Source organism: Leucopleurus acutus (assembly GCF_964270905.1).
Source record: "Leucopleurus acutus genome assembly, chromosome: 16".
NCBI classification, from domain to species: Eukaryota; Metazoa; Chordata; class Mammalia; order Artiodactyla; family Delphinidae; genus Leucopleurus; species Leucopleurus acutus.
In genome coordinates this window covers 2,984,883-3,012,596 of record NC_139158.1, presented here as the reverse complement: position 1 = coordinate 3,012,596, position 27,714 = coordinate 2,984,883, and the positions used below count along the sequence as shown (strand labels likewise).

General features: G+C 51.3%; 1 protein-coding gene across 1 annotated transcript in view; it reads right to left on the bottom strand.

Annotated features, from left to right (window-relative positions):
* Positions 1-27,714, bottom strand: part of SDK1 (sidekick cell adhesion molecule 1) — a gene marked incomplete at both ends in the record, with an annotated part of 817,684 nt that overhangs the window by 166,521 nt on the left and 623,449 nt on the right. The window contains 3 exons of the mRNA XM_082858150.1: positions 6,001-6,182; positions 10,658-10,798; positions 11,716-11,863. Of these exons, the coding sequence (XP_082714276.1) occupies positions 6,001-6,182; positions 10,658-10,798; positions 11,716-11,863 (471 nt within the window). The remainder of the gene's footprint in view (positions 1-6,000; positions 6,183-10,657; positions 10,799-11,715; positions 11,864-27,714) is intronic.

Sequence of the window (27,714 nt, the reverse complement as noted above, 5' to 3'; positions counted from 1 at the left end):
GCACAGCACAGCGAAACTGGCATAGAGTGGCTTCCCCTAAAATGCTCGTTTCCTATCCTTTCCTTTCCTGAAAGTTCTAAAAGACCAAATGAAGCCCATCCTAATGGAATATCCCATATCACTCTGTTCAGTAGTGTTTTAGGTGATGCTGGGAGATTCTGAACATCATCCTGTTCTGTAGGCGCAGCTTGAGGTCTAGAAGGTCTTAAGGATTTTGCACGAATCTTTTGTGCACTGTCATTTATGCCACATTGAGAATTTCCCAAGAGGAGATAAGAATGGAGCTTGCAAACGGAGTGTTCATTTATAATCCTTACTTTAGAAAACCTTGCAAAGCCCAAGTGAACATTTAAGGGCTTTTACTAATGTTTTAGAAATGTGGATAACCAAATGTTTTTTTCCATTTCTCTTTAAATATGAAATATTTCTCTTTCATTAGAAGGTAATGTTCTGAAACCAGAATAAATCATTACAGCACAAAAATACCTGTTACAAGAAGAAAAATGATAAAGAAATAAAACCAGAAAAAATTAAAACCTTGGCATGCTCAAAAATGATGATTTATAGTATAATTTGTCTTTGGACCCTTTCTAGAAAAACCAACATCTGCATTTTTATGGATACATTTAAGGAAGGGATAGGAGTTTGCTAACCTCACTGGCTTATTTTAGGATGGAACCATCACCTATTACATCCGTATCCTAACAGTATGTAGGATTCCACACTGAGGCTCGCCTCAGACCTCTGTGGTCACCTTACTTCTTCATGTGTCTTTCACCATTAGTCGAACAATTTTTAACAAACTGACTGGAACCAAACACTGCATCAGCATCAAATCTGAACCACTGATTGCTTCAGATGACTACAGTGCTTTATCCTCCCATACTAGATGATTAGAAAGTTGCTGAAGCAGACATTGGCAATAAGAAAAATGCTTGCAATTATACTGCGCGTGTAGTCATGCAGAACTTAGACTCTATGGCTTTTTCTACTTGAAACTAAAAGCATATTGCTTTCTGGAAGGGGTTTGAAGTAAATTCTCGAGTAAACTTAAGCTGTTCTTCATTCATTTTGGGTAATCACAATGGAAATTTGACGAGTGGGTTCCCGTATTGTGGAACTCTAGGCCACGGCCACTGTGACGAACGCACCACGCCCCGTCTTCCCCCGACCCCGCCCGGAAAGTTCGCATGGCTGGAGCTGTTATTAGAGTTTTGCTGCTCCGTGTGTAAATTAATCTCTGGCATTTTAAAATTCTTCTCTAGAGCAGAGAAGGTCATGAGGCCCTGCTAATAAAATCTATCAAATGGGATTGGCAGGCAAGATCATGGTGGGTGGGGGATGAGGGGGGGATATGAAAAGTTGGGAGGTGAGAAAGTTTGTGTTAAATAATCCCCGTGTGTCCAAACCTTAAAGGACGAAAGCAGACAAAGCAGACGTTTTTATTGTATCTTAACAATGACTGGGACTGAAGAGAAACCCGGGGTGTGTGACAGGTGGAACAGGGGGTTCAAATCACTTCAGGGATCAATATCACACGCGGCTGAACTCAAGGGAGGAGTAACTCACTTATCTTCCTTTAGGAGCTTCCTGGAAAAAGATGCGTCTGAGGCCAAGCCCGTGTGCTCCAGGAGCACGAGGCCACTGCGTCTCCTGGGCAGCAGCCTTCCCGTCCCCGCCCTCCTGCCGCTGTGTGCCTGCACCCGGGCCGACCCTGCATTATTTATAAGTTCTCTTTGCGAGTGATGGTCTAACACGCCACACGCCCCGCTAATGGCAGGGGGAGCCGCACCAGCTCTCCTGGCGTTCCCATACCTTCTCGAGAGGAGCCTTACTGAAGTCAAGATAAATGACATCTCATTTCGCCTGATGGATCAAGCCTGCCACGCGGTACAGGGACAGCGACAATGAGTCTGGCTGGACTGCAGCTTCACTCTTCCCAAGGCCAGTACTTCCTGATCCTCCGTGATTGACTCCTGATGGACTCCAGAATTATGTTTATATACATTCCAATAATTTCCCAAATTAGGCTGACAATTAATCTTATGAGTTATTTTTTCTCCTTAATATACAAGCATTTTAATTATTCCCTTTTCAGCTCAGCCCCCAGGCTTTCTCAGCAATGGCCGCTACCAGCACTGGGACACGCAAGGTGCTGGGAAGGGTCCCCGGTGGCAGATCCACGTGTTCGGCTGTTGGCCGAGCAGACCCGCCGAGCTGAGGGCTGAGGCCGAGGGGTCCGGAGGGGCTGTGGGTTTGCAGTTTCTGCTAATTCCAATGTGCGCGATTATGAAGGATCATGAGACGCTCTTCATGCAGCAGCCGTGAGACAGGTTGTCCCACAACTTTATATCTAGAAAGTGTAAATACATCCTCTGGGTTTGACTCCCCAGCAGGAGTCACCATACAAAGTGGGGCCGAAACTGCTAGCTGCCCTCCACTTTCCCCTCCCCCTTCCTTCCTTCATAATGGACAGAAATGCACCCAGCTGAAAGACCCTTTCCAGGCTCTCTGGCACAGAGACAGTCCGTGAATTGTAAGCATACGTCTGCGGCAGATGGGACTTCTAAGAAAGCTCTTCAGAGGTGAGCACACTTGATTACTAGGCCACAAGGCACACCCCATGCCTTCCTCCTACTAGGATGTGGACGTGATAGCTGGCATCGCAGGAGTCAGCTTGTAACCATGAGGCAGATGCTAATGATGGCAAAGCAAAAGGAAGGAGCCTGACTCTCTGCTGACCATAAAGGTGCCACTATGACCCTGAGAGAGATAAAAGCACACCTCCACCTCAGTTAAGCTACTGTTCTCTTGGGTCTGAGTCTAGCGGCTGGACTCCATTCCTAACCAAATCAGACGGCTACACTTACTTCCCTGGTGCAGTCCCAGCAAATCCCCTTCTCAGGGATGCCTTCCCACAATGGCATACTCCTCGGGGCATCTCGGCTGGAAGGCCTTTACAGCACGTTAGTAATGCCTATCTTGTGGGCAAATGGGGAGTCACTGCCTGTGAATGAGGCCGGATTCTGTTCTAGTTCTTGATCTTGTCGCACAAATGTCAGTCTTCGCTCCCGAGCGAGGCTGCAAGCCCACAGGTTTGACAACGAGACAGGTATCCCCTCCACTCTCGTTGCCCTGGCCCACCGCCCAACCCTGAGCACACAGTAGGTGCTCACGTCAACTCCCGAATGCGTGTTCTCGATTTTACTATTAGCAGAGAGAATAACCCCAAATTTCTTTCTGTACAACTACCAGTACAGAAACATTCAAATACCGCAGTGCATACTGGTCATTGTCACGGTGGAAGGAGGAATACAGACAACAACACGGGTGTTCGTATCGTAGCTCAGCGTCTTCAAAGCCTTTTCACGTGCATTGCCTTGTTTTCGCTTCACAACTGCCCTTAAAGCAGTCAGGGCAGGTAGACACGTCACAGCTTTACAAACGAAAACAGCAGAGGCTCAAAAAAGTTACTGTGTTTCTCGAAGGCAGATAAGGAGTAAATAGTAAGAATCAGGCCTTACAGACTCCAGGAAAGGGGCGTTTCTGGGGTCACGTGTACAGAAAGGGGTGTGTACGCGAGCCTGCGTGCGTGTGTATGCATGTGTGTGCATTGTGCGTGTGCAGTGCGTGTGCCTGTGTGTGCGTGCCTGTGCGTGTGTGTGTGCATGTGCGTGTGTGCATGTGCGTGTGTGCGTGTGGTGCACGTGCCTGTGTGTGCGCGTGCGTGTGCAGACATCTCACAAGCGCCCCAGCCTCATCTCCGTCTCCCTAAGTTACTCAAGGCCCCTCGATGGCGCCGTTTTCTTCCCAACGTCCCACCTTCTAGTCAGAGGCTCCTCACCCGGCTTACCAAGTCATTTGCTCCAGAGCCAGGCCAGCCGCACGTCCCCCCGCACTTGCCCCCATTCTTCCCGACCTTGTGTCTAAAGCTCTCCTGTGACTGTCCTGTCCTGGGCGGCAGCGCGGATTCAAGGACAGAGTTAACGTGCTTTGCTCCCTCTTGTTGAGCTGTGGGTGCCTGGAAGGCTCACAAGGAGCATGGACGATGAGCCCCGTGCGAGCGCGCCCGTGTCCCGCGTGAGCCCCGCGTGAGCGTGGGTCCCACTGACGGCAGAGGCTGTTGACGGCGCCCAGAAAACAGAGCTCTCGACTCAGAAGACCCAGCGTCAGCGCTGCTCCGCCGTGTGTTAGCCGAGCGACCTTAGACCAGCTCAGTTCGAGCAGAACGTGTCCTGTCCTATGCCATAAACTGCAAGCAAGCTGAGGGAGGGGCCGGCCCCGGTCCTACCGGACAGGTGGCTTGGGGGAGGGCTCGCGGGGCCCCTTGCAGTCTGGGTGGGGCTCCGGGGGCACTGCAGAGGGAAGGCGTGTGGAGCTGCTCTGAAAACCATGAAGCAGCACCCGAACACGCCCCTCGCGCCCCTCACGGCCAGCGCCAGAGACGGGGGACTTCATCACTTCACAGCCACGTTATCGCTCTTTGGTCTCCGGAGCCGCCGCCTCCTCCTCAGCTCCCCTCCGCCTCGCCCGCACCCACCGACAGGCCCCTCTTCTGATGCGGCACTTTGATCACGTCACTCACAGCCCTCAACCTTCCACGGGTCCCCAGGGCAGGCTCCACAGCCTCCCAGCCCTTCTCCATCCAGCGGAGCCTGCGGCAGCACAGGATGCAAACGCACCGGTAACCCGAGGAAGCAGAGTCACGGTGAAGAGCCGTGGGGATTACTAACAGCAATATCTGTCATGGTAAGAGTTTCCAAATTTATTGTTACTTATGAAATAGACTAATTAAAGCAAGCAGGGACTGTGCGGGGTCTCAGCTACTTCATTTTTCAGTGAGTGAGCAAGGGTCGCCAGCAGCTAACCAGCCCCTTCCCGGTCGCCCTGCACGTTGCACATCTCTCCTACTCACTGTGAACGCAGAGGTGACGGCGCTTAACTCGTAACGGGGGATTTAGGGACTTACGGGTGACAACAGGCAGCCGATCAGTAAGGGACGGTAACGACAGCATGTAATATCAAGGGACGTGAGGTCCCAGGCATGATTTGGGGAGAGAGGTGGGCCGTTAGAAACCTTACCGTGTGAAAAAGGTCAAGGCCTGGTAGCAATAAAAACGCCTAAGCAAATAAAATCACACCCGTGAGTCAGGAGACGGTAAAACTGCTGAACGAAAAAGGGTTTCAGATTCTGTGGGAAAACTGCTTCCCTGGGCAAGGCTCTGGGCTGCTCTGGGGCACACCTGGTTGTGTTGAGAGAGGGTCTATTTATTACCGCTAAGAGCTTTGAAAGCGAAATGCAGACACGGAGGAGGTTTCTGAGTGCCCAGCCCTTCCTGGCGCCGAGACCCGGATCCTCCAGAAAACCAGTGGAAATCACTGAAAACAACGGGGTTGGGTCTTAGCACATAAATGTAAGACCCACTGGCTTTATGACATTCTGCCTGGTCATTTTGGGGGGGTGGGTGTGGGGAAGAGTTTTGATCGATTTAGTAAATTGTTTGCTTGTGTAACTGAAAAAGTAAACCAAAGCGGGGGTGGGGGGGTGGTGGTGGAGAGCACCAAGTTGCAAATTCCGTTACTAATAATTGCATTACACCATTAAAAGCAAAATACTAAATACTCATCCTCTTTGAAAAACATTCACAGTTTCACACAGGACTCCACGGCCAGCTTCACTGCAAAATATACTGTTATTCCATTTAGGAGAAGCCAATCCCACGGACCTTTTACAGAATAAGTGGACCAGTTAAAGGATGTGTGTAGATACACCCTGTCCTTAGTAACCAGAAAAAAGCAGTTAGAATCGTATCTGTTTCCCTTCTGTGGTTTTGCTATAGTTTTGGAATAGACAGAGAGATGAAATTAAATACGTGATCACTCTCCTAACCACTCCCTAGAGGACTGGACGCTCTCTTTATTCCGAACATGCTCCGGTTGAACTTTGCAAATCCTGCTCCCTAGCGACGATTCCGCAGCCTCGGGGGAAAGCAAGCTTACCTCCTTGTAAGGTGTACTCGGTCACCGCCCTGCTGAAGACGCCCAGGCCAGCCCCATTGTAGGCGGCCACCTGTATCTCATACTGCGTCCAGACGATGAGCTCCGTCACCAGGCAGTAGCTGACCTCGGGGCTGCTGATGTTCCTCTGCTGGTACTCTCCGGGCAGGCCAGCCAGGCGGTACCTGCGGCGGACCCAGGGGAGATACTTGAGCAAGGAACTGGCTTTACCTGAAGTCACTCCACACGCTCAGAGGAAAGCGGAAGTAAAAACAAGAGTAAAGCCAGAGGTCAGCGTCAGACGACACTGCTTCTACTTCAACCGCTAAAAAAGGTACAACCTAATCTCACAGTGATTATAAGCTCTGGGCCAACAGAACTGACATTCCAACTATGTTAGGGTTCAGGGAAGATGGTTGCTTTTTAAGTGCCGGTTGTCCAGGGAGTACAGTGACTTAAGGCCCAAAATTCCAGACATGATTTCTAGCGGGTGTGGCTATAAATCCGTCTGAGCGAGCCCTTCCTCCTATGACTGCGATGAGGGAGGGAAGGAAACGAGCAGTGCGCCGTCTCTCGGTGTCCCTGGGCTGAGCTCCCCGCTGGGTTTGCTCACCAAGTCCTGGAGTCAGAATGAGTGCTTTCCAAAGGCATTCACCCTCCTAAAATACCAGGCTGGCGCTAAGTATGACAAATGGCTTTTTAGGGGACCTGTAAGAGCGTGGTGTGTATGCTCTTCAGTGGACTAACGGCAGAGATTTAAAGTTGTATTTATTTAAAACAGCGACATATACACGGCTCTGGACACAGAAAACGTCTTAGCTAGGACATTGCTATTTGTACAATGAAAGGGCTGCTGGAGTGTTGTTTTGAGTAGCGAGTGTTTTCCACGACTGCATGTGTAGACGTGAATCAGTTGCCCTGGGTAAACCGAGGGGCATGTGCAGTGGGCGTAACTTCCTCAGTCACTGGGCAGCTTCCAAAAGCACGAATTTCTCTCCAAGGGCTGGTTCTTGCCTCAGGAAGACGTGGCTCTGACGCTCAGTGGGGGAGGGAAGAGAGCACGAGCCCAGAGTGGCAGCAGGAGACCGTCCACTCTCCGCAGAGGGCCGGGGTCTCCGGGCCCCTCCCGGACACTGAGCAAGCCTGCGGAGTCCCGCTCAGTCACCTGCGCTGTCCCCAGGGGCGGAGCGTCTGGACGCAGGCGGACCAGCAGGAGGAGCCCCGGAGTTCAGGCCTGGAATGGAAAACAACCCTCCAAGGGGAACAATGGCTGAAAAGGCAGTCCAGGAAAATCAGGATCTTCTGAGACTAGTCTTTTGTCCCTTCCTGCTACAGGCCACTTGTACGCGGTGAGGACTGTGGAGAGGAGGCAGAAATGCTGGAGAGCGGGCCAGCTGTGAAAAGCACAAAGGCCCAAGGCCTCCCCGACTCCCGCCTGAAAGGAGCAGCAGGATGCGGGCCCTGCAGGGCCCTGGCGACGGTCAGCGGCGCTCTGCGACGGGCCAAGACGGAAGTTAGGGTATCAAACCCCATTCGTGCTTCATAGCCCATCAACTTCCGATCCTACTCAGCTGACACTCCTTTTCTGAACTACCTGCACCAAGTGTAGGCGCCATTCACAGCACGTTAAGTTCATCCGTATAACGGGACGGTCTGTCTTCCAGGCAGGGGACAACAGGAGGAAGGCCTGGTGTGGAATAACCCGCGTACCAGGTACTTCCCATCTACGAAACGTAAACTTTTAAAATAAATGGCACTGAGACAATTAGACAGCCATTTTGAAACAGGTAAATATTGGCTTCACACCCACACCAGACCCCAGAGTGACGTGGCACGTGACTGGTGCCCGGGATCATAGGTAACCAACGTGGCACAAGCCGGGCACGGCTACTGAAGAGCTCACTCCACTATCTGATACACATTCCAGGGAAAAGCAAAGCAATCAGCTCAGAAGGCTTAGGCTGGGAAGAAGCCTTAGGAGCTGGGTGGCCTCAAGCAAATTCTTAACGTCCCTGAGCCTTGCTTCCCTCCTCCCTAAACGGACATAATAATGATGGCATCTCACAGGCTTGTTGTAAGGATAAAATGAAACAGCGGGTGCACAGGAGGTGTGACAGTGCAAAGCACCCCATACACATTTCTCCTTTGGAAACACTGCTCTTGTAGGAAGCATCCTAAGAGAGAACACTGAGCTATGAGAAACCAAGCGTGCCGCACACCTTCTCCCAGGCCCCTCTGCGTGAGGTTGTGTGTGACGCGCTGCAGACTCCACGTCTTGGAGACGGCAGCTCTCCCTTCGAGGCAGGCAGCTTGGTCCACTCTGACCGGCGGCTCAGGGTGCTTTTGTAACATTCATGGGATGTCTGGGAAGGTCATAATTAATAACAGAAGTGCAGGGCATCGTCCTCTGACTGGCCGGATACGTTGCCCAGGAGACCGTCTCAGAGAGAACGAGATGATTTTTCACACAGAAATAAACAGGAGAATGTTTTTAAAGGACGTAACCCCTATGCTCCTCTCAAAGCAACACCCTGCCCATTATTATAAATATTTTATTACTGTGAACACACTCTAACTAGTTCTTATGGCCAGGGCGACAACAGTTATTTGTTTCCATTTTGTTCTTCCGTGGGCTGTGCTGTTTATCTGACATGGAGACTTGTGCCCCAGAGGGTACACACTTGCAAACAGAGCTCATCTGCAGATGGGAGGATAATTCGGAAATGCTTCCAAGCAAATTCATTTTGGCACGGGTCTTCAATTTCTGAAAACTTGGACATTCACAGGCCTTGGGTAGCGTACCCTCATCTTGGGGCTTTCTTGATTCAAGCCCCTGCAAACACAGATGCCCTCTTTTCCAGTGCTCGACTCGACCGATACCATCACAGAAAATCCTTTTAACAGTCGTAATCCCGCAAAATAGAAAAACGTGCAGTCCCTGATGGGGCCTTGTAACATCAGAGAGATTTCATTATCAAACTCCATGCCCCGGGTTCTGGTTCTGTGGGCTGACTTTTAAAGTCCTTACTTGGCAGCCGGAGCGCAAGGAAACCTCTCCCTCCATGTGCTCAAAAAAAGACAGAGGCGGCCCGGATGACAAGCACGGGAAGGAAGGGCTGGTCTGGGAGGGGAGGCCAATTATCTTCATTAGTTGATAAGCACGGAACAAGGGCGACAGCTGGGGTGAGCAGTGAGGGGCAGGATCGTGACAGAAAACCCCAGCCTCAAGCAGGGGGAAGCACCAGGCTGCTTTCCCCAGGGAAACGGGATTGTCTGGAAGCACCCACAGGCCCAGAGTCCACAGGCGCCCCCGGCCCGCAGGGGACAGATCCGCGGTGTCCCCTTTGAAACGGGGAAGGACGGCCGGGGGCGCGGAGACCGAGGGCGCCCTGAGTGCTCTCAGTCCTCCAGCCCTCGTGCACCCCTGGGGAGGGCCGCACTTGAACCTCTTCAGGCAGATAATGATCTGGCTTGTGTTCAGAGGATACTTCATACGCTCGAGGAAAAACTCCAAAATAGCGGTGAAATGGCTGTGACGGGTAAATATTACAGGCATAAAGATAAACACGTATGAAACCATGAGTGGGTGATTATGTAAGTACATAGGGAATGAGCTATCTCCCATACGCAAAGATGCGGAGTTAAAGGAGCAACTCTTTCATAATTTCTTACGTTGATCTAAGAGACTGTATTTCTCCACTTAAGACCTTTGTTAACCCGGTATTTTCTGATCACACTTTTAGAAAGGGCATGGGCTGGGCATCTGGAGGACGGTAATGACGGACACCCATGGTCCCTGCCCCATAAGGCTGGTAACAGATACGGCCACAGCTGCACGGTCCATTAGAAGAGGTTTAATAGTTATCCTTTTAATACTGCTTTACTGTTTTCTTTTTACTTGTGTCAACAAACCTCTCAAATGATCACTTTTGCTGCAATCTTAAAATTAGCAGTGGTTTTGGCAAAGCAGGTGTCTTCTGTCAACCCAGTCGGTGCTGGTACAGTTCACTCAATGTGCTCAGAAGCCTGACGCCCCTCCCCACCGGGGCAGAGACAGCAAACCGGCCACTCTTGGGCCACATCTGTTCTGCAGCTGTGAGGGTCTGGCCTGCCCTGTGTTTCAAAATACATTGACTTCATTCCCAATTTTTAAAAACGGTGAGAATGTGTGTAAAAAGCTGGATTTAAAAATTTCTTTGTAACAGTGGAAAACCTGGCAATTCTGAACAACGCACTAGCATGGCAAAAACTGGCTTATAATTAAATCAACCGCATTATTACTAATTAAAAATTATTATACTTAATAATGCATGCCCCTGGTAAAAACTTAAGAGTGAAAGCATTTACAGTGAATAAGCACACCTTGCTCCCAACCCGTAATATTTCCCCTCCATTCTTCTGCCAAAATGCGACCCCTGATAGCGGTTTCTTGCACGTGCGCATCACGGCTGACTGCAGAGACTGTCCGGTGAGGCTGCCCACGGGCGCCTGTTCTCATTGGTCTGCCGCCGTCTCCACCAGTCCCTAGAGTCTCGCTGCTGGCCTGAGTCTCTCGATTACTGTTGGGCTCCTACAGACATTTCAGTTTGCGACCTGAGCAAAACACACACTTGACTCTCTACAAGGACGGTCTAAAAATGGCCGGCCACTGGCTACTTGCCTGAGGATGTACCCACGCAGCACCCCGTTGTGCTCTGTTTCCGGGGGCGGCTGCCACTGGACCATGATGGACTGATTGGTGCGCCCACTGGCCACTATATTTTTCGGGGGAGCGCTGGGTGGCTCTTCAGGGAGCATCAACCTAAGAAAAAGAAGTCCGGGAGGGGAAGAGAGTCAGCCCCGGGGGCGAAGGGGCCCCGCTCGCATTCTCTACCTTGCTGAAGCCTGAGCCGAACTACTTACTCAAATCAAGCAATGAATACAGCAAAACGCACAGCTGATCAAACTGAAAGGACGTGCACGAAATAGTTACAAAACATCAACGTAACAGAAAATCAGTGCAGCAAGCAACAAGAAAGGCGTGGGGGGCGACCTTCTGCTGCTTGAACGGCCCGTGGCACCTCCGCTCCTCAAAGGATCACAGGCGTGAGTGCGGCAGCTCGCAGGCCGTAGTCCGAGGCTCCTTCCCGATTGTTTCCTTCGGCTCTTTCAATATTTCTCATATCAAACTCCCACATTTTGAAAAGAGTCATTTAGATCTCTCAACTCTTCTATAGCACAAGCCCACTGAGAGCTCAGGTGCGCTGGGGAGGGCACACTGAAACAGGATGAAGCCCGTTCCCCACGTCACATCTGAACAGGCCTGAAAGCAGCCGCCTGGCCTGGGGAGGTGGGGCTGGTGTGGGGGACAGCATCAGGACCACCAGGGAAACGCCAGAGCTCACTTGGCTTCCTGCCGACACCTGCTCAGTGTTCATCTGTCAAGACGGGGGCACCAGCTCCCACCTTGCTGGCAGTCAGGTACACAAAGGGCATGGAAACACCGCAAGCTCTTAATCTCACGTAAACCGAGGGCTGTGCGGTTGGGAATGGTTTATGTCGGCACAGCCAGAGCACCGCAAAAGCTAAGAAACTCCCCTCGGCAGGTAAGGCCCCCCTGGCGAGCCCGGCGAGCCACTCCTCTCTGCTTCCCCCAGTATGACTAAGGGGTGGTGGCTGATGGCCCAACTCGATGCGTCCTAGGCTCCCTGTGCCTCTCCAAGGGTGCGCGTCACACACCTGCTCGTCTCTGCGCTGTACTGGCCCTTGCCCACTTGGTTCACGGCGCACACCCTGAATTGATAGGTACGAGCCGGGGTCAGGCCACGCACGGTGACGCCTGTCATCTCGGGGCCAACGTGTGACAGATGCACTTTCCACGGAGAGTCTGAAAGAACGAGCAAAACAGGGTCAAGCCTCTACAAGCACGTGTCTGAATGACAGTGAGTGAATGCAAAGTGCGTTCCCACAGATTAGCTCATTTGCTTACCAAGGCAGGTGGGGTGGTTGGCTCCACTGAACAGATGGGCAAACCGAGGCTCACGGTCCCGTGGTGAGTAACCAGCGGGCCTGGCTTTGAACTCGGGTTTCCCACGCAGAGTCCAGTGTGCCTCCTGTTAACCCCATGCTGTTGTCAACAAGTAAAGGGATTTTTTGGTTCAACCTGCAGACGGCAGTTTAAATGGAACCCAATATTCCTCACGCCTGTGTTCAATATGTAACGGGAAGAAGTTCTCTGTCAGCTCACATGGCAGACTGCAGATTTGTCTCCCAGAAAAGGATGCTGCACATGTCACCAAATGATAAATAAAACCTATAGTCATTAACATTTTAATAAAAGAGGAAATGAGCATGATAAAGACAGATGGGCTGTGCATTCTGCAACCCATCTGCGTGGCAACTCATTATACTGCCACACCCCTGAGCGGCTCTGGCTGGAGAGACATGGAATGAAATTCACAGCGAGTTTAGAATATCTGTGCTCCCAGCTTTCCGGCAGGCGTGGAAGAGGGACTCTGTCAGCCAAGCGGGCCCTTGCCTGCAAGCCTTCAGAAGGTTCTGTCGGCTCCTACACCTTAGTGGGACTTTCTCTATAGAGTTTAAACAGGCTTTTTGGCCCAATCGTTTCGTGCAGTGATGCCCTGGGATGAACAAGTGCCCTGTGTCAGTTCCGCTCAGAATTGCTGTGACCCTGAACTACATTCTCAAGTTATCAGTGAAGTGAAATGTGGGTGCTGGGGACTGACCCGTAGGAAATCAAGCTGTCTTTCTTATTTCTTGGAAGTGGTGCTAAGCATTATGAACATAACAGCATTATTCGTGACAGCCAAAAGGCGATGCAACCCAAGTGTCCATCGACAGGTGAATGGACAACCAGAATACGGTCCATCCATACAACGACATATTATTCAGCCTTGAAACGAACAGAAATTCCGCCACACGCTCCAACGTGGATGGACCTCGAGGACGTGACGCTGAGTGGAATAAGCCAGTCCTCGAAGGCCAGATAATGTAGGATAATTCCACTTAAATGAGACACCTGGAGTACACAGGGGGCTGGGGGAGGGGGGACGGGAGTTAGTGTTTGATGGGGACAGAGTTTCACTTTTGCGAGATGAAAAGACTTCTGGAAATGATGGTGGTGACGGCTGCACGACGGGGTGGTTGTACTTAACGCTACCGAACTGGACACGCCGAAGTGGCTGAGATGGAAAATCTCATGCTGTGTGTATGTTTACCACAATTAAAGAGTTTAAATGGTGGGAATTGCACATAACACAAGGGGGATAACACACGACTCCTGAGACCGATGAGTATGAAACAAGGGAAGGGCGCCGATGCGTCTGGCGTAGGCCCGGCTCCGGCAGAGACTCTGCCGGGCGCTCCTGTTTTCACCGCAGGCCCCCTCTCCACCCTGCCCACCCTGCCTGTGCCCTGGAGGGCCTGCCTGGCAGGGAGGGCTCTTCCCTACTCACTGGAGGTTGCCCCAGACTGTCTGCATGCTTCACCCAAAGGCCCCTGCTCTTCTCACGGCGCAGCCCTGCACTATCTCTCTCCCCGGCTCTGCGGCTCCCCTCACCCCTGTGACCACGGGTGATCCCGGCTCTGCCACTTCCCCTCCTAAACTCCCCCCTTGATTATTCTGAGTCACGAGTGCTGCCTGCTCCTGCGGGGGCCCTGCCACACGCGCTGAAGGAAACACGTCTTCCACCCCCCTCTTCCTGCAGATTACAGGGTCTGTAAGCGCACGCCGCTCACCTGCTCAGTCAGGTACAGAGTGAACCGCGGCAATTTCAGAAAGAGGCAAAGTCAGGAGGACGGTGGTCGAGCCCGTGGACTGAAACGATTAATCGCGCAGGGAAGGGGCAGAGAAGCGCCCCGGACGCCTCCTTCCCGCCCCAAGCGCCCTCCCTCCCTCCCACCGAAACTCAGCCCCACGCGATTCCCTGACTCGCAGCCATTTGTTCACGCAGAGTGTAAACAGCTCCTGAAAGTGTAGCCTGGGTGGTAGGAGCTGCTGCCCAGTTCGAGTCGATGACGGGGCCTATTAATCCGCTCTAGACCCCGGGGCTCTGCTCAGTTCTCTGGTTGTATCGATGGGAATTTTTACTTACTCTTCTCCCTCTCGTACTAGAAGATAAACGATCCGGCAGGAAGAGAGATTAAACTGAAAACTGAAATAAATGAACCCAATCATGTCATGGGCACCCGGATTTGTACCAAATTGAAAGAAAAAGTCTAGGAAGGACTTTTGCTCACTAGCAGACTTTGGAATCGCACACCTGCTGGCAAGCGCTAAAATGTAAACGGCGGGTCTGCTCCTGACAGCCAACAGGCAAAATCCCTTTAAGAGATTCTTCTTCCAGTCCTCACAAAAGAGTATTACAAGATGCTTGTCTCAGGGCTGGGATGTAGAAGGATCTTTTGATAAAGGAACCCATCCCATGAAAGTTTCAATAGCTTGTTTGCACCCCTTCGGGGATGCCCCTCGCTCCTCTAATCTAGAAGACTAAGGGATTTCAGTCTTCCCCGGCCAGGCTATTAAACAAAGCTCTGCTCCACAGACAGGCATCACGAACCTTTCCCTTGGCTTCAGGCACCCAGAAACCGCGAGGCGTTAATCACTCCTCCACTCTGTCTGGTGGTTAAAAAGCTGGTGCCTTTCCATCTTCCCAAATGTACTGGAAGCTTTTTTCGATTTAAAAAAAAAAAAAAGAGCATCACCATTTTCTCAATTAAAGGTACTTGAGGAAGGAGAATACTTTTCAAAGAAAATTTTCTTAATTGCCAAAAGAACCATTATTATTATTAACACCTAACATTTGTGCAGCTGTTTGAAGTCTGGAAGTACTTTCACATCTGTAACCACAGGAGTCCTCTTGGGAAGGAGGTATTATCTCTCCTCTTAACAGATGGAGAAATCAAGACTCAGGAAGTTTAAATAACTCCTCCCAAGCCTTACGGGCTGTCACTGCCTAGGCTCCTGGATGGTCCAACATCACTGAGAACAGAGCAGCCGGGCCTCCAGCGTTGCCCTGCGAGACGAGGTACGGGGTACCCAGAAGCACCCGGGAAGTGCTGACACTCACACACACCCCCCCCCCCCAAGAAAGCACAGAAAACCAAAAGCTGAATGTGTCTGGGCAATGAAGAAGATGCAGGAACCAGTTAAGTGACACCAGGAGGAAGCGGAGAGCCAAACTCCGGACTTGGGACATTCAGCAGGCAAGCGCCCTGGGCTGTACCCCAGGCGAGAGCGGGTAGGAAGGCAGGCGGGGCTCAAAGCAGGGCGAGTCGGTTGAGAGACGGAAGAGACAAAACCACCAACACAACAGATGGACCTTGTCTGGATCCTGATTCCAGCAAATCAACTGTGAAAAGACGTTTTTAGAAAAACGATGAGGGACACTTAAATGTGGACTGAGTACAAGATGATATTAAAGATTCCATTAATTCTGTCATAGGTATACAATGTCCTCTTTCGAGCTATTTACTGAATCACTTAAGGATGAAATGACAAAATCTCTGGGATTTCTTTTAAAATACTTTAGCAAAGAAGGTGGGGAACTGATGAAACAACTGCGGTAAAATCTTAATGGTTTTTGAAACCAAATACAAGAAAACTCTGTACCTTTGCGCGTATTTACTACTTTTCCTAACAAAAAGTTTTTAGAAAGTGACTCTTGTCACTACGTTGCCAGCAGTGAGCATTGTAACTGTCTTAAGTTGTACATTTGATAGCTGAAAACATATGACTTCACTGACGCTGTACCTTGTATTGTTTTACGTGGATGAGAATGAACATTCTTTCATTAAAATAACCTCCCCCAGGTTACAGCGTGAGTTAAGTGGAAAATTAAGATGCAAATTTATTTTTCTAATTGTAATTCCACTGCTGATTTGGCTACAACTGTCTACATACTGTGTCTCCTGAAATATAAATATCGTAAGTATTATAATAATAATGGCTACCCATGAGATAAACTCCATTCGAATGCTTTAATTCACTGTTGGATCCTCGGCGCCTAGAAGAGTGCGTGACCCACTGTAGGAACTGGATTCCTCCCTGTTCTGGGGAAGCACCTGCTGTGCCCCAGGCACTGGCGATGCCTCCACCGGGGCGCATCCAACCTCCACAGTTACCTGCGGCAGGTACGGGCTTCCCCATTCACACCCGAGAAACGGAGGCACGGACTATGGCCTGATCTTTCCACCTCGTGGACACTCCCGGATAAGCCCGATGTCGTTCTTTTGACTTCTTGTAGCTGCTTAGCATTAAAGCAAGGAAGCCGAGGGCTCGGTCACAGAGATGATTCAGAAGAGGAGCTATTCTTTCGGACCGTCGCCTTCGAGGGTCCAGCACGGTCACGCTGATCAGACACTCTCCTTTCCCGCCCCGGGCTGGCTGTGTAGACGCTGAATGCAAGTGCTCTGGGCTTCTGAGGCCGACAGTGCCCACTCAGGACAGGGGCCACAGAGAAGGCGACCGTAGGACAACTCCGTCACAGCGCCCGACGTTTCCAAAGCCTGACCCACGTGAACAGCAGTCAGCTGAGAACAGGCGCCCGGGGGGGGGGGGGGGGACGTGAGGAGAGGGCGCTTTGCCTCCGTGGGCTCCTCCCCCAGAGCCCCAACTCCAGTCTAACCACGAGGTGGGGCGGGACGTGAGGAGAGGGCGCTTTGCCTCCGTGGGCTCCTCCCCCAGAGCCCTAACTCCAGTCTAACCACGAGGTGGGGGGGGGACGTGAGGACAGGGCGCTTTGCCTCCGTGGGCTCCTCCCCCAGAGCCCCAACTCCAGTCTAACCACGAGGTGGGGTGGGACAGGGTGCTTTGCCTCCGTGAGCTCCTCCCCCAGAGCCCCAACTCCAGTCCAACCACGAGAGGACACTCTGACAAACCCCAGTGGAGTGGCATCCTGCAAGACGCCTGACCTGCCTTCTCGAGCTGCCACCATCATCAAAACCCGGGTAAGTCTGAGAAACTGCCCGGCCAAGAGCAGCCCAAGGAGACGCGGGCCCTCAGTGTGACGTGGTGCTGGATGGGATCCTGGGACAGAAAAAGGCATCTGCAAAACGCTGAGGAAACCCGAGTAAAGCATGGCCTTCAGGTAATAACCATATGCCAATATTAGTTCACTGATTGTGACAAATGTCCCCCACAAAGGCAAGATGTTAATAAGAGGGGCAACTGAGCATGGGGTCCAGGGAGCCCTCTATCTCCACAATTATCCCGTAAACCAAAAAGTGTTCTAAATAAAACGTTTACCGAGGGGGGAAAAGGCCAGTCAGTTAATGGGTCGACAGGGCCAGGAGGAGAGGGGCAGGTGCGGGGCCTGCACTGGAGACCCGGGTGTCCTGTGCGAGGAGAGGCCAGGGCTGGTGTATGAGGACACCCGCAGGCACGGGGCTCACCAGCTGCGTGCGGAAAGCCCGGATTTAAGCCACTGGGATTCTTCTGGGGTCGGAGCTCTGGAGGGCGGGCTGTCCCAGACGTGGCTCACGGGAACCTCTCGTGTTTGAGGACCTGCTGCCTTTGGGTGGAGTGAAAACAAGGGGCCGGGCCCTCCACGCGCTGCAAATAGCGGTCACCCAATGCCCTCACGGTGGACCCTGTGCCCCCTCCAGCGAGACTTGGGTTTGGCCCCCATCTGCGCTGGCCCTGCCCAAGGTCCCAGCAGGGGTACTTGCAGCTTTGAATGGTTTTTCTTAACCAAAGCTCCAAAATTACATAAGCTATAAACCCTGGGTCTGTCCTGTAGAACTGTACATCCACAGAGTAATACAAAAAGGTAAATATGTGTATGTATCTCACGAAAAAAGTAATAGAAGTTCATTAACAAAAATTTTCTTTGGAAAATAAAGAGTAGGAGAAAAACATGAAACAAAACAAGTACAGGTCAACATTACCGTCGTTTTCTAAACCATTCTCGTGATTTTTCAAGCGCTCTGTGTAATTCTTTTCAAGTTTTTCAGAGACTCTGACCTATACGTCAGTGTTCGGCTGAATGAGTTGCTGACGTGAGTTTGGCGGCATGAATCACGTTCGCTTGTCTATATTACAGCACCCTCAGATCATGGTCACTGTGTCGACAGAGACAGTGTCAAAGCCCAGACACACAAATAATCTCACCCTCCACAGAGTGAGGCCTCTCGGGGGGTGGGGGTGCTGTGGAATGGGTCCCCACTCCAAGCCGCTCATCTGCTCCGGGCGGACGGGAGAACTCAGGGGCAAGCACACCCTGGGCTACGGAGCAGCCTCTCTTGTTTATTCACAGCCCAGATAATAGCAAGCTCTGCGAGGTTAAGTGAGAGCCTTCTGCAGGATTCTGGATAAAAAATTATCAAAAGAATGAAAGGCATATAATTTGTAGTGACACTTTAGAATTTCAAGCCTGAGCTGGCAGAAATAACATTTTTAGAACAGACCGTAATCTTGAGAGAAGGCCATGAGGTCTTCCACGATTCTGTCGAGGCATTAAACATAGCTAAAACGAGCGAATCGAAACACAATTTTGAAAGGATGTTGTGACCCAGAGCTACTCATGGAACCATGGGGGATAAGTCTGAGGTCACAGGAGGGCCGGGCCACTCCCCTAAGGATGGATGGGGTGAGACACTCAGACTAGTCAGACATCGTCACTGGACCAGGAGAAGGAGCGGAGTGGACGGGTGCTTTCTGCCTAAGACAAAAGCCCAAAGGGCACAGGCTAAGATGGTTGCACGCCTTTCACCTGGGGAAGGCTTTCTCTGCCGTGTCTGTCTTTAGAGGTGCAATAAAAGTCTGTGGGGTTAGGCTTACAATGTACCAAGTTTTGCCTTAAGAGTTAAGAACGAAAGAGTTGAGCATTTAAGGAGCTAAATGAACTTCTCCGCTAAGGACTACGGCCAGAGCGATGCCAAGAACAGGCTTTGAGGCCTGCGGCTCTTCACATCTAAGGGACTGGGCCTCCTGAGCTGTTGGTAAGACACCAAATGTGCCCCAGGCGTGGGTTCATGGGGCGACACAGTCCTGGGAAGAGTGTGGTCCCTGAACTGGAGAAGCCGTTTGCATCAGAGGAGACACTGGCCAGAGAGGTTGGACATGGGCACTGGACAAATGCAGAAGCGGAGGGCAACTCAGCCTGGGGCAGGAGACAAGTCCTGGTAGCAGGGAGCCCCACACGGTGCGCTGGGGACAGGTCCGACCTCGGCTGGCCGGCGACCCGGTGGAAGCAGCTGAGCCGGCCTCGGGGAAGACACGCGGCAGGGGCCACTCTGCTCTGCACCGGGTATCCCCGCACGGGAAGCTGCGTCCGTCTGGGGGACGGGCTTGGGAAGGCAAGGACCCGCAGGGGCTGTGCGGCCCCTCGGCTGCCCTGCCCACCTCCTCATCTTGCCCAAGGGCAGGGAGCCAAGGGGACAGGACCCCAACGCCCCCTCCTCAGCCCCTCTCTGGGCCTACGACACAGCAACGCGACAGGGAACGACTGTGACGCATGTTGTCCTCCTGGATGGACTTTAAAATGGGAGCAAGTGCTTTAACGTGAGGTTCAACGTGAAAAAACCCACAGAAAGGTGAGCGAAGGCCGAAACCACTTCCTCACACTCGGAGGCTTTTAGCAAGTGCCCGTGTGAGACGTGCGTCACAGACGGATGAAAACGATTTGAAGCGTAAAGAACAAAGTCTCTTTGCCACTCCGGCAAGCAAAGCCGCGCAAAGCCCAGCGTCAGCTCTGGAGCAGCTAAGAGCGAGGCAGGAGAGGGTGTCCCATGCTCGCGGGGAGGGGCCGGCGGGCAGGCGGCAGGAGAGCCAGCAGAGCCGCACGGGGTCTCCTCACCTCCCCGAGGACGCCCGGGGGCGCAGGCGTCGGGGCCTCCCAGAACCTTCTCCAAAAGCCAGTCTTGGGCCAGCAGGTGACACAAGAAGCCCTGCTCGAGAAAGGTATCGGCGCCAGAACGTTCCACGCTCCAGGAAAGACAAACTGCCCTGGGCCGTCGCTACCTGAACCCCCAAACACCATCTCAGACTCAGCAAGCGCCCGGACCACGACCTCGCGGGGCGCTTCCCGTTCCCGCGCCCGGCTTCCTGGCCATCCTCGGCCCCCTCTTCCCGGAAATTCACTCACCAGTTCAGAATAAGGGCCCTTCCCGCGCCGGGCCCTGGGCCCCTCCTGCGCCGGGCCCTGGGCCCCTGCCCTCTGCCGCCGGGACGAGAGCTGCCCGCACAGCACCGCCGGCCCAGCTCCGCGGGGCAAGCTGCCAGGCTCTGCGTCCACGCCGTGCTGCTCAGCGGCGCTGCACGGCCCTCTGCGGCTCGCCCCTCAGTCTGGCATCATTCTGTCCTGCGTGAGTGTGTATGTGTGTGTGTGGAGAGACAGAAAGAGAGATCTCCTGCTGTTAAAGACCTGCTAAAGTGAAATATGCATGAAACTGGATGATGAAATGAAAATTAAAGATAAACAAATCCAAAATCACTAAGCAGAGGAAGCCAGAGAGATGTTCGAACACCCGGGGGACTCAGGGAGCTCAGCTAAGCGCTCGGTCTAGCTTTGGGTTCCCTGTTGACTAAGGGAACAAAGCAACACTCTGGATGTGGGGTTTCAGAAGGAAGCTGCTAGGTCGCCCGCGAGAACCAGCAGCCTCCCGACAGCCGCGCTGCCTGCTGCGTGGGCTTCTCCACGCACCAGAGGCGGCGAGGGTGCAGGGGACGCAGAAACGTCCGTCCACCCCGACAGTTCTCGCACACCTTTGGAAAAGACGAAGAAAGGTATTAACTTACGGAAGTCAGTGTTTCTTTCCAAGTTAAGGAAAAATACACTGATTTCAAGTCTGAGGCTCGGGAACCTCATAATGATGACCAAGTCCCTCAGAGTCAGCTCGGAAACCTGTCCAGAGGCAGGACCTTGGGAGTTCATGGCAGGGCTGCGAGCCTACAGGGTATTCATATAGTGAATTCTCCTGCATAAATTGTAGGGTATTGCTAAATGGAATTAAAAAAAACAAAACAAAACAAATTTGCTTAGAAAGAAGAAACATCCCTACGTAGATTTTTAAAACCCTAAGAACCAGGAATGGGTGGAACGTATTACAGGATGAGAAACAGCTGTTTCAAATCAGTGTCGTGTTCATTTATAGGAGTTTCAGATGTAAGTCGGAAGAGTGCTTGCCTTTGAAGGGGGAAGACTGGAAAGGGACACAGGGAACTTTCTGAAATGTTGAAAATGTGTTGTATCTTGTTTAAGGTATGAGCTACGTGCTGTAGATATATTTGTCAAAACTCAATAAACAACAAGAATATCAACATTATACACAACAGTAAAATCCTCGTAGACGTTCCACTGAGATCAGATAAACAACGACTATGCCAATCACCTTTACTTCTTAAAATTATTCTGACCGACCCAGTAAGATATAAAAGCAAAAGGAGGGCTTCCCTGGTGGGGCAGTGGTTAAGAATCTGCCTGCCAATGTAGGGGACACGGGTTCGAGCCCTGGTCTGGGAAGATCCCACATGCCGTGAAGCAACAAAGCCTGTGTGCCACAACTACCGAGCCTGTGCTCTAGAGCCCGTGAGCCACAACTACTGAGCCTACGTGCCACAGGTACTAAAGCCCGCGCGGCTAGAGCCCGTGCTCCGCAACAAGAGAAGCCACCGCAATGAGACGCCCTCAGATTGCAACGAAAAGTAGCCCCCGCTTGCTGCAACTAGAGGAAGCCCACGCACAGCAACGAAGACCCAACGCAGCCAAAAAAAGTACATAAATAAGAGGATTAACATAAATTATTAAAAGAAAAGCAAACAAAACAGTTTTACTATTTGGAGAAGATATGATTGTCTACCTTGAAAACTAAAAGGATCAACTGAAAAATATTTATAATAATAATAAACAAATACCTAAACATCAATAGCTTTCCTTTGTTTCAACAATGAATAACTCTTCAGAGATGAAATGGGAAGAAAATCCCATTTACAGCAGCAATAAGACAAAATCTTAGGGCGACTGTAACAAATAAAGTATAGAACCTATGGGTATAAACCTGCAAACTTCACCAAGCAATATAAGAAAATAGCTGAAGAAACGGAGAAGCATATTATTTTTCTGGATGGGAAGACAGAATCACCAAGAAGTCAGTTCTCATAAAACTTACCATAGGTTTAACATGATTAAAAAAGTCAATGTGATGATTTTCAAAATTTGACAAAATAATTCCAATTTTTTTCTGGAAGACGAAACAGGTGACCAGAACTGACAAAAATTCTGAAAAGATGAGGGGAATGCCTTATCAGTTATTAAAACGTATTTGGGGACTAAAGCCATCAAAATATTATAGAACTGGCAGATAATCAGGTGATGAATCAATGGGTCCAGACAAACGCCACAGACTTTGACATAAACAGGTCCCCTTAATATACGAGAAAGGCATTTCATAAATAAATGGATTATTTGATAAGTCATGCTGAAAAAAGTGGGGTCATTTGGAAGAAATAAAAGGTCACATGTCAGGTTACTTACATCTAAATTCCAGATGAATTAAAGAGTTAAACGTATTAAACCTTAAAGCTTTACAAACAAGATGAAAACTTATAAAAATGTATGTTATGGGGCTTCCCTGATGGCGCAGTGGTTGAGAGTCCACCTGCCGATGCAGGGGACGCAGGTTCGTGCCCCGGTCCGGGAAGATCCCACATGCCACGGAGCGGCTGGGCCCGTGAGCCATGGGCACTGAGCCTGCGCGTCCGGAGCCTGTGCTCCGCAATGGGAGAGGCCGCAACAGTGAGAGGCCCGTGTACCGCAAAAAAAAAAAAAAAAAAAAATATATATATATATATATGTTATGTTTGATAGTGTTGAAATATCCAAACATAAAAGTGACGAAAGAAGTCATAAAGGAAAACATCAATAGATTTACTACATAATAAACCCCTCTGTATGTCAAAAAGTAAGACACAAAAATTAAGGGTAAAGAAACAAATTGAAAACATTCTTGTCACAAATGACAGGAAAAACCCTAAGGCCTTGATAGAAAAATAGGGGAAAGGAAACTGACAGATCGTAGCAGGGGAAGCACGAAAAGCAGCCAACTTGGAAAAATGCGTTCAGCACGACCAGAAATCAAAGAATGAAAGTAAAGTAACTACAAGCCCTGAGCTCAAGGCTCAGAGCCATAGATCTTCTCAGCGAAAACACGGGGAAATATCTTCGCAAACTCGGAGTAGGAAAAAATTATTGAAGAGTTTCCTTCCAGACATTTTGCTTCGTTTTGGTATCCTGCCTGTGCTGATGCTCTAAGGGCCTACTTTGCCTGCCCTGCATGTGGGGGCAGGAGTCTGGGGACAGCACTTCCCGGAGAGGACAGTTCCCAGAGGAGGTGCTACGAAGGAGCCGGCGGAAGACGGAAGGGCAGGACTGGGGAGCTGAGCAAGGGTGCAGCGGCGCCGCTGGGCGCGCTCAGGGAGCTTCGAGCAGAGCCCTGATGCCGAAGCTGAAAAGCACAGCGATGAGTGGCTGGAGATAAATCTGGAGAGGCAGGCGGGGCCAGGTGATCAACGGCGCTATTTATGTGCTAATAAGCCTGGGATCTGCTCTCTAAGCAATAAGGGTTTCTACACAAGAAGGAATTAGGGCTGGCAATCTGGTTAGAAGGTGGCCTGGGACTAAGTCTCCGGGCTGCTAGAAGCACAAGCACACTTGGGGGAACCCGAGGCTCCCTGCCCAGCCCGGATGCGACGCCTGCTCTGGGGGCCTCTGCAGCGCTTCAAGCGGGGTGTGCACTCCGCAGACACGCAGACAACGTGGGGACTCCTGGGCGGAGAGGGGAGGCCAGACGGGTGGGTTGTATGGCGGGCCAGAGCCAGTCAGGGACTGGGCTGCTGAAATGCGGAGGGGCAGTGGATGAGACAAGACGCTTACGAGGTAAAACCAACCCAAAGGGACGCACTGATGCCTTTGAGGGGGGCGGGGAGTGGTGAGGGGACAGGAATGACGTCTCTGTTTCTAACCTGGAGGGTGATGAGGTCTCCTTTGACAGTCTGCGTTTGGTGAACCTGGGGACGTCTAGGTGGGGACGTCTGCATGAATCTGAGGTCTGGGCTGGAAGCACGTGACGGGGAGCTGCAGCCCGTGGTGGGAGGTGACCCTCGGGGAAGGGATCACTGGGGGAAACGTGGGGAGAGAAGACCAGCGTCCTGAGCAAGGAAACCAAGGGACACCAACGCTGTAAGGGCAGGACTGGAAATGAAGTCAGATGAGCCAGAGAAAATGGCCCAAGAGACAACAGACTGAGACGTGAGAATGAGGAGGGAGATGGAAGTCAAGCCCAGGGAGCAGAGTTGTAAGTGGAGGGGTGAAGAGAGCACGGGATGCAGAGACGTCGGGGAGGAGGGGACCGAAAAGTGCTCGCTGGGTCTGTGCTGTGGAAATGATGCCACGGCTTGGGCAGAGGGGAGCAGATGGCATGAGGGGGTGGAGATGATTCTGCTCTGAGGCAGAAGGAGCCAGGAGACAGGGGGAGCTTGAAGACGGAGGGCCGAGGGATTCAGTGATGGAGCCGAGTCCTGGAGGACGCGGCCGCAGAGGGACGGAGCACACGGCGGGCGGGTTGCTCTCCACACATGTGGGATCGTAGGGATTATTTGTATTCTTTGTGCTGTAAGTAATTTCTAAATTTTTTATTAATGAGCATATGTAACTTTAATAACAAATTACAAAGGTATTTTTAATATTTTAATCAAATTTAAATATTATAAGGTATAAAGCTATGAACACTCATATCTGTTAAAAACTAACAGGAGAACTAAACAAGATGAAATATTCTGAAATTTTCATGTAAGTATGCTTGTTACCTGCAATGACTTAACAGGAGTCACGTGTTAAGATTTAAATAAATTAATGCGGAAAAGACTTACTTTTTCTAAGTGGTCAAAGACCAAGCTTATTCTATTCTAGCAGTAAAATGCCTTAGTTCAACTCATGAAAACAGGGAAGGGCTCGGTTTGGGAATTAGTCTGAGATGCAGAGATGGCCTTCCCCGAACGTCAGGTATCACGGAAGCTTGTGGCACGTGCTGCCTTAGATGAGTCTGTGCGTTCCTAACACTATAGGATGCCAAGGCGCTCGTGTTAAAGGATACATTTTTAGAAAGGGAAAATCACGGCTCTCATCCAAATATAAAATGAGCATGTGTCAAAGATTTTAGTTGTCATTAATTAATGAGGGAACCAGTAAGATGTTACAATGTATCAAAAGAGAATCTGAACCACACACACACACATACCGACAGTGAGGAATGCTAAAATGAATTTACAAATAGATGCAAAACTGACCAATAGCTACAGAGCAGTAACTAAGTACTGCAGTAACCGCTTATAACCAGGACACGATTCATTTGCATTTCTATGGACAAGAATGATTTGCAGCACTACAAGTTTTCTATCATCTAGAGTTGTAAAAACAGCTCAAAAACAGTGAAAAGTGCAGGCCCCCAAAGCATCAGGGAACCCTGAAGGCTGCTCGATGAGACACCCAGTGACCTGCTTTTGGGTCCACTTCAGAGTCCGTCACAAGTTTTTTCTGGCAATCTCCCCCTTGTGATCATAGTAATCTTAAAGAAAGATTATTCTTAATTGAACTCGACAAATATTTTAGAGAATGGGCCAAATCCTTTTGCTATGCAACAGAGTTTTCAGCCTGTTTACAGGGTCCCTGCTATGGAGACATCAAGAATCCCCGCTCTCTCTTAACACAGGGATGCCCCGAGGCAGTCCCTTGGGGCACTGACCCCTGCTCTCAGCCCAGCAGGCTTGTACCTCGGGCCAGGCCTTGGGACAGTGCTGCGCTCTCCAGCCCCTGGCCTCCCACAGAGACGCCTGGCCAGAGAACTACCGGCTCCACAGACAGGAACTGCAGGATGCCTGCAGGGGCCCGTACGCTCCATAAGGGCTTCAGCTGCAGTCCAGTGCACAGACACTCGGCACAAGCTCTGGAGTTCTGCTCCATAAAAGGTCTAAAGAAGCCCTTTCTTAACGGCTGGCGTGTTGTGGGGGCAGGTGTTACAAAGCGCCTGCCTCCGCCACTAAAGCCCTCCAGTTTGGTCCCTGCAGGACCCACGGTCTCCAGGAGAACGGCGTCCTACTCAGCCTGCCAGGAGGCGCTGGCGGCAGCGAGTACCCTGAGCCGCTGGACGAGTGGGCTGTTGGGCGGAGCTATTTAGAACTGTCCACTTGCACACCACTGAGTGTAGGCCAAATACCATCTCCATGTCAGTGTCCTTGCAGCTAAGCTGTTTTTTCTGACCATAACCAGCCAGCATGTTCAGCTGCTTCATCAGTGCGGCTCATCCACCGATAGCAGCACAAAGTGATTCAGACAAGGCCGCAGACGTGTTTTATACAATTGAAATCAGTATCGGCCCGGAGACACCCATGCTACCCACTTTAGATTCTCTGTGTAATAATCATACTGGGTGCGATCATAACAATAGTGGAGAGTACTCCGGATTCTTCTACACTACTCTTCCTCTGAAGCAAAAGCATCTGGGTATCAGCCAGCTCCAGGGGGGTCCAGTAGGACAGCCAGAGGCTGATGAGGGACTAACGACGCCCTCGGTCACCTTCTCAGCATCCTGGCCTGGTTCCCCACATTGGCGTCACCTTGAAAGCCAGCTGGTTCTAAACGCCTCGAGACTTATGCTCTGGGACCTTTGCTGACGTTGCCCCTTGTCGTCTGCTGGCCCCGGTCTCCTGGCATGCCTGCCCCTCTGAGGGTGCTGTCCACCTCCCAGCTGGGGCCTCCACACGCCGCCCCCTACTGAACTCGGGACGTACCTCAGCGGGAGCGCCGTACGGGGCAGGATGTGTTGACGTGCCTGACCAGGTCTCTGCTGTCGGTGGGTTGAGACTGACCATTTCAGCTCTGCGGCCCAGGACCCAGCAGAGTGCCTGGTGCAGAGCAGATGCCCAATCAGGACTTGGTGCTGAATGGACGGACGGCTGGACGGATGGATGGAATAAATGATTGCACGTAAGACCTGCTTCTTATTTAGGCAGGATGTCTGACAGAGAACCGGCCGATCATGCAAGTCGTTAAGAAAATAGTTGGTGCGGCATTTTGAAACAATGCCTTATCTTACGTAACCGGCCTGCCATAGAGCACTTCCCTTTTGGCAGATGGTCTGCGACTATAACTTGAGTCCACCACTGGGGACCCTGCCAGTTCATCTGGTGAGCGCCCCTGCAGGGCACAAAGACAGACGAGTAAAACACAGTCCTGATCTCAAGGAGGTGACACCCAGCGGGGGTCACCTCTGCCAGGGCCCTGATGGGGAGCCTGCTTCTGACACTTCTCTCCGTGCAGATCCCTGTCGGGTCCCGTTTTGCTTACAGGCCACACGGCCCAGACATCCTCGGGAAAACCTTAACCGCCCAGAAAAGTTACGTCAATAAATACTGCCAATCCCTCCCCTCTTTGATCAGAGCTGTTGAACTAAAACTAAGATGGGTGTTGGCTGATTTCCATTCACACCCTACCCTCTCCTTGAGGAAAGTGACCAGATCAGGCAACGCAGAGGACCACGGAGAGGGAGCGAGGGCCTGGGCCCCGGGCACCTCAGTCTAGGATGTGCTTGGAACCGGAGCCATTGTAGTCAAGGGTGAACATTTAGAAAGGCAGGACATGGAAGCAGCATGCTGAAGGGGTTGGGGGAGCCCAGTTCAAATAAAGGCAGGGCCACAGAGCGGCTTCCTTTAATCCCCGCAGAGAC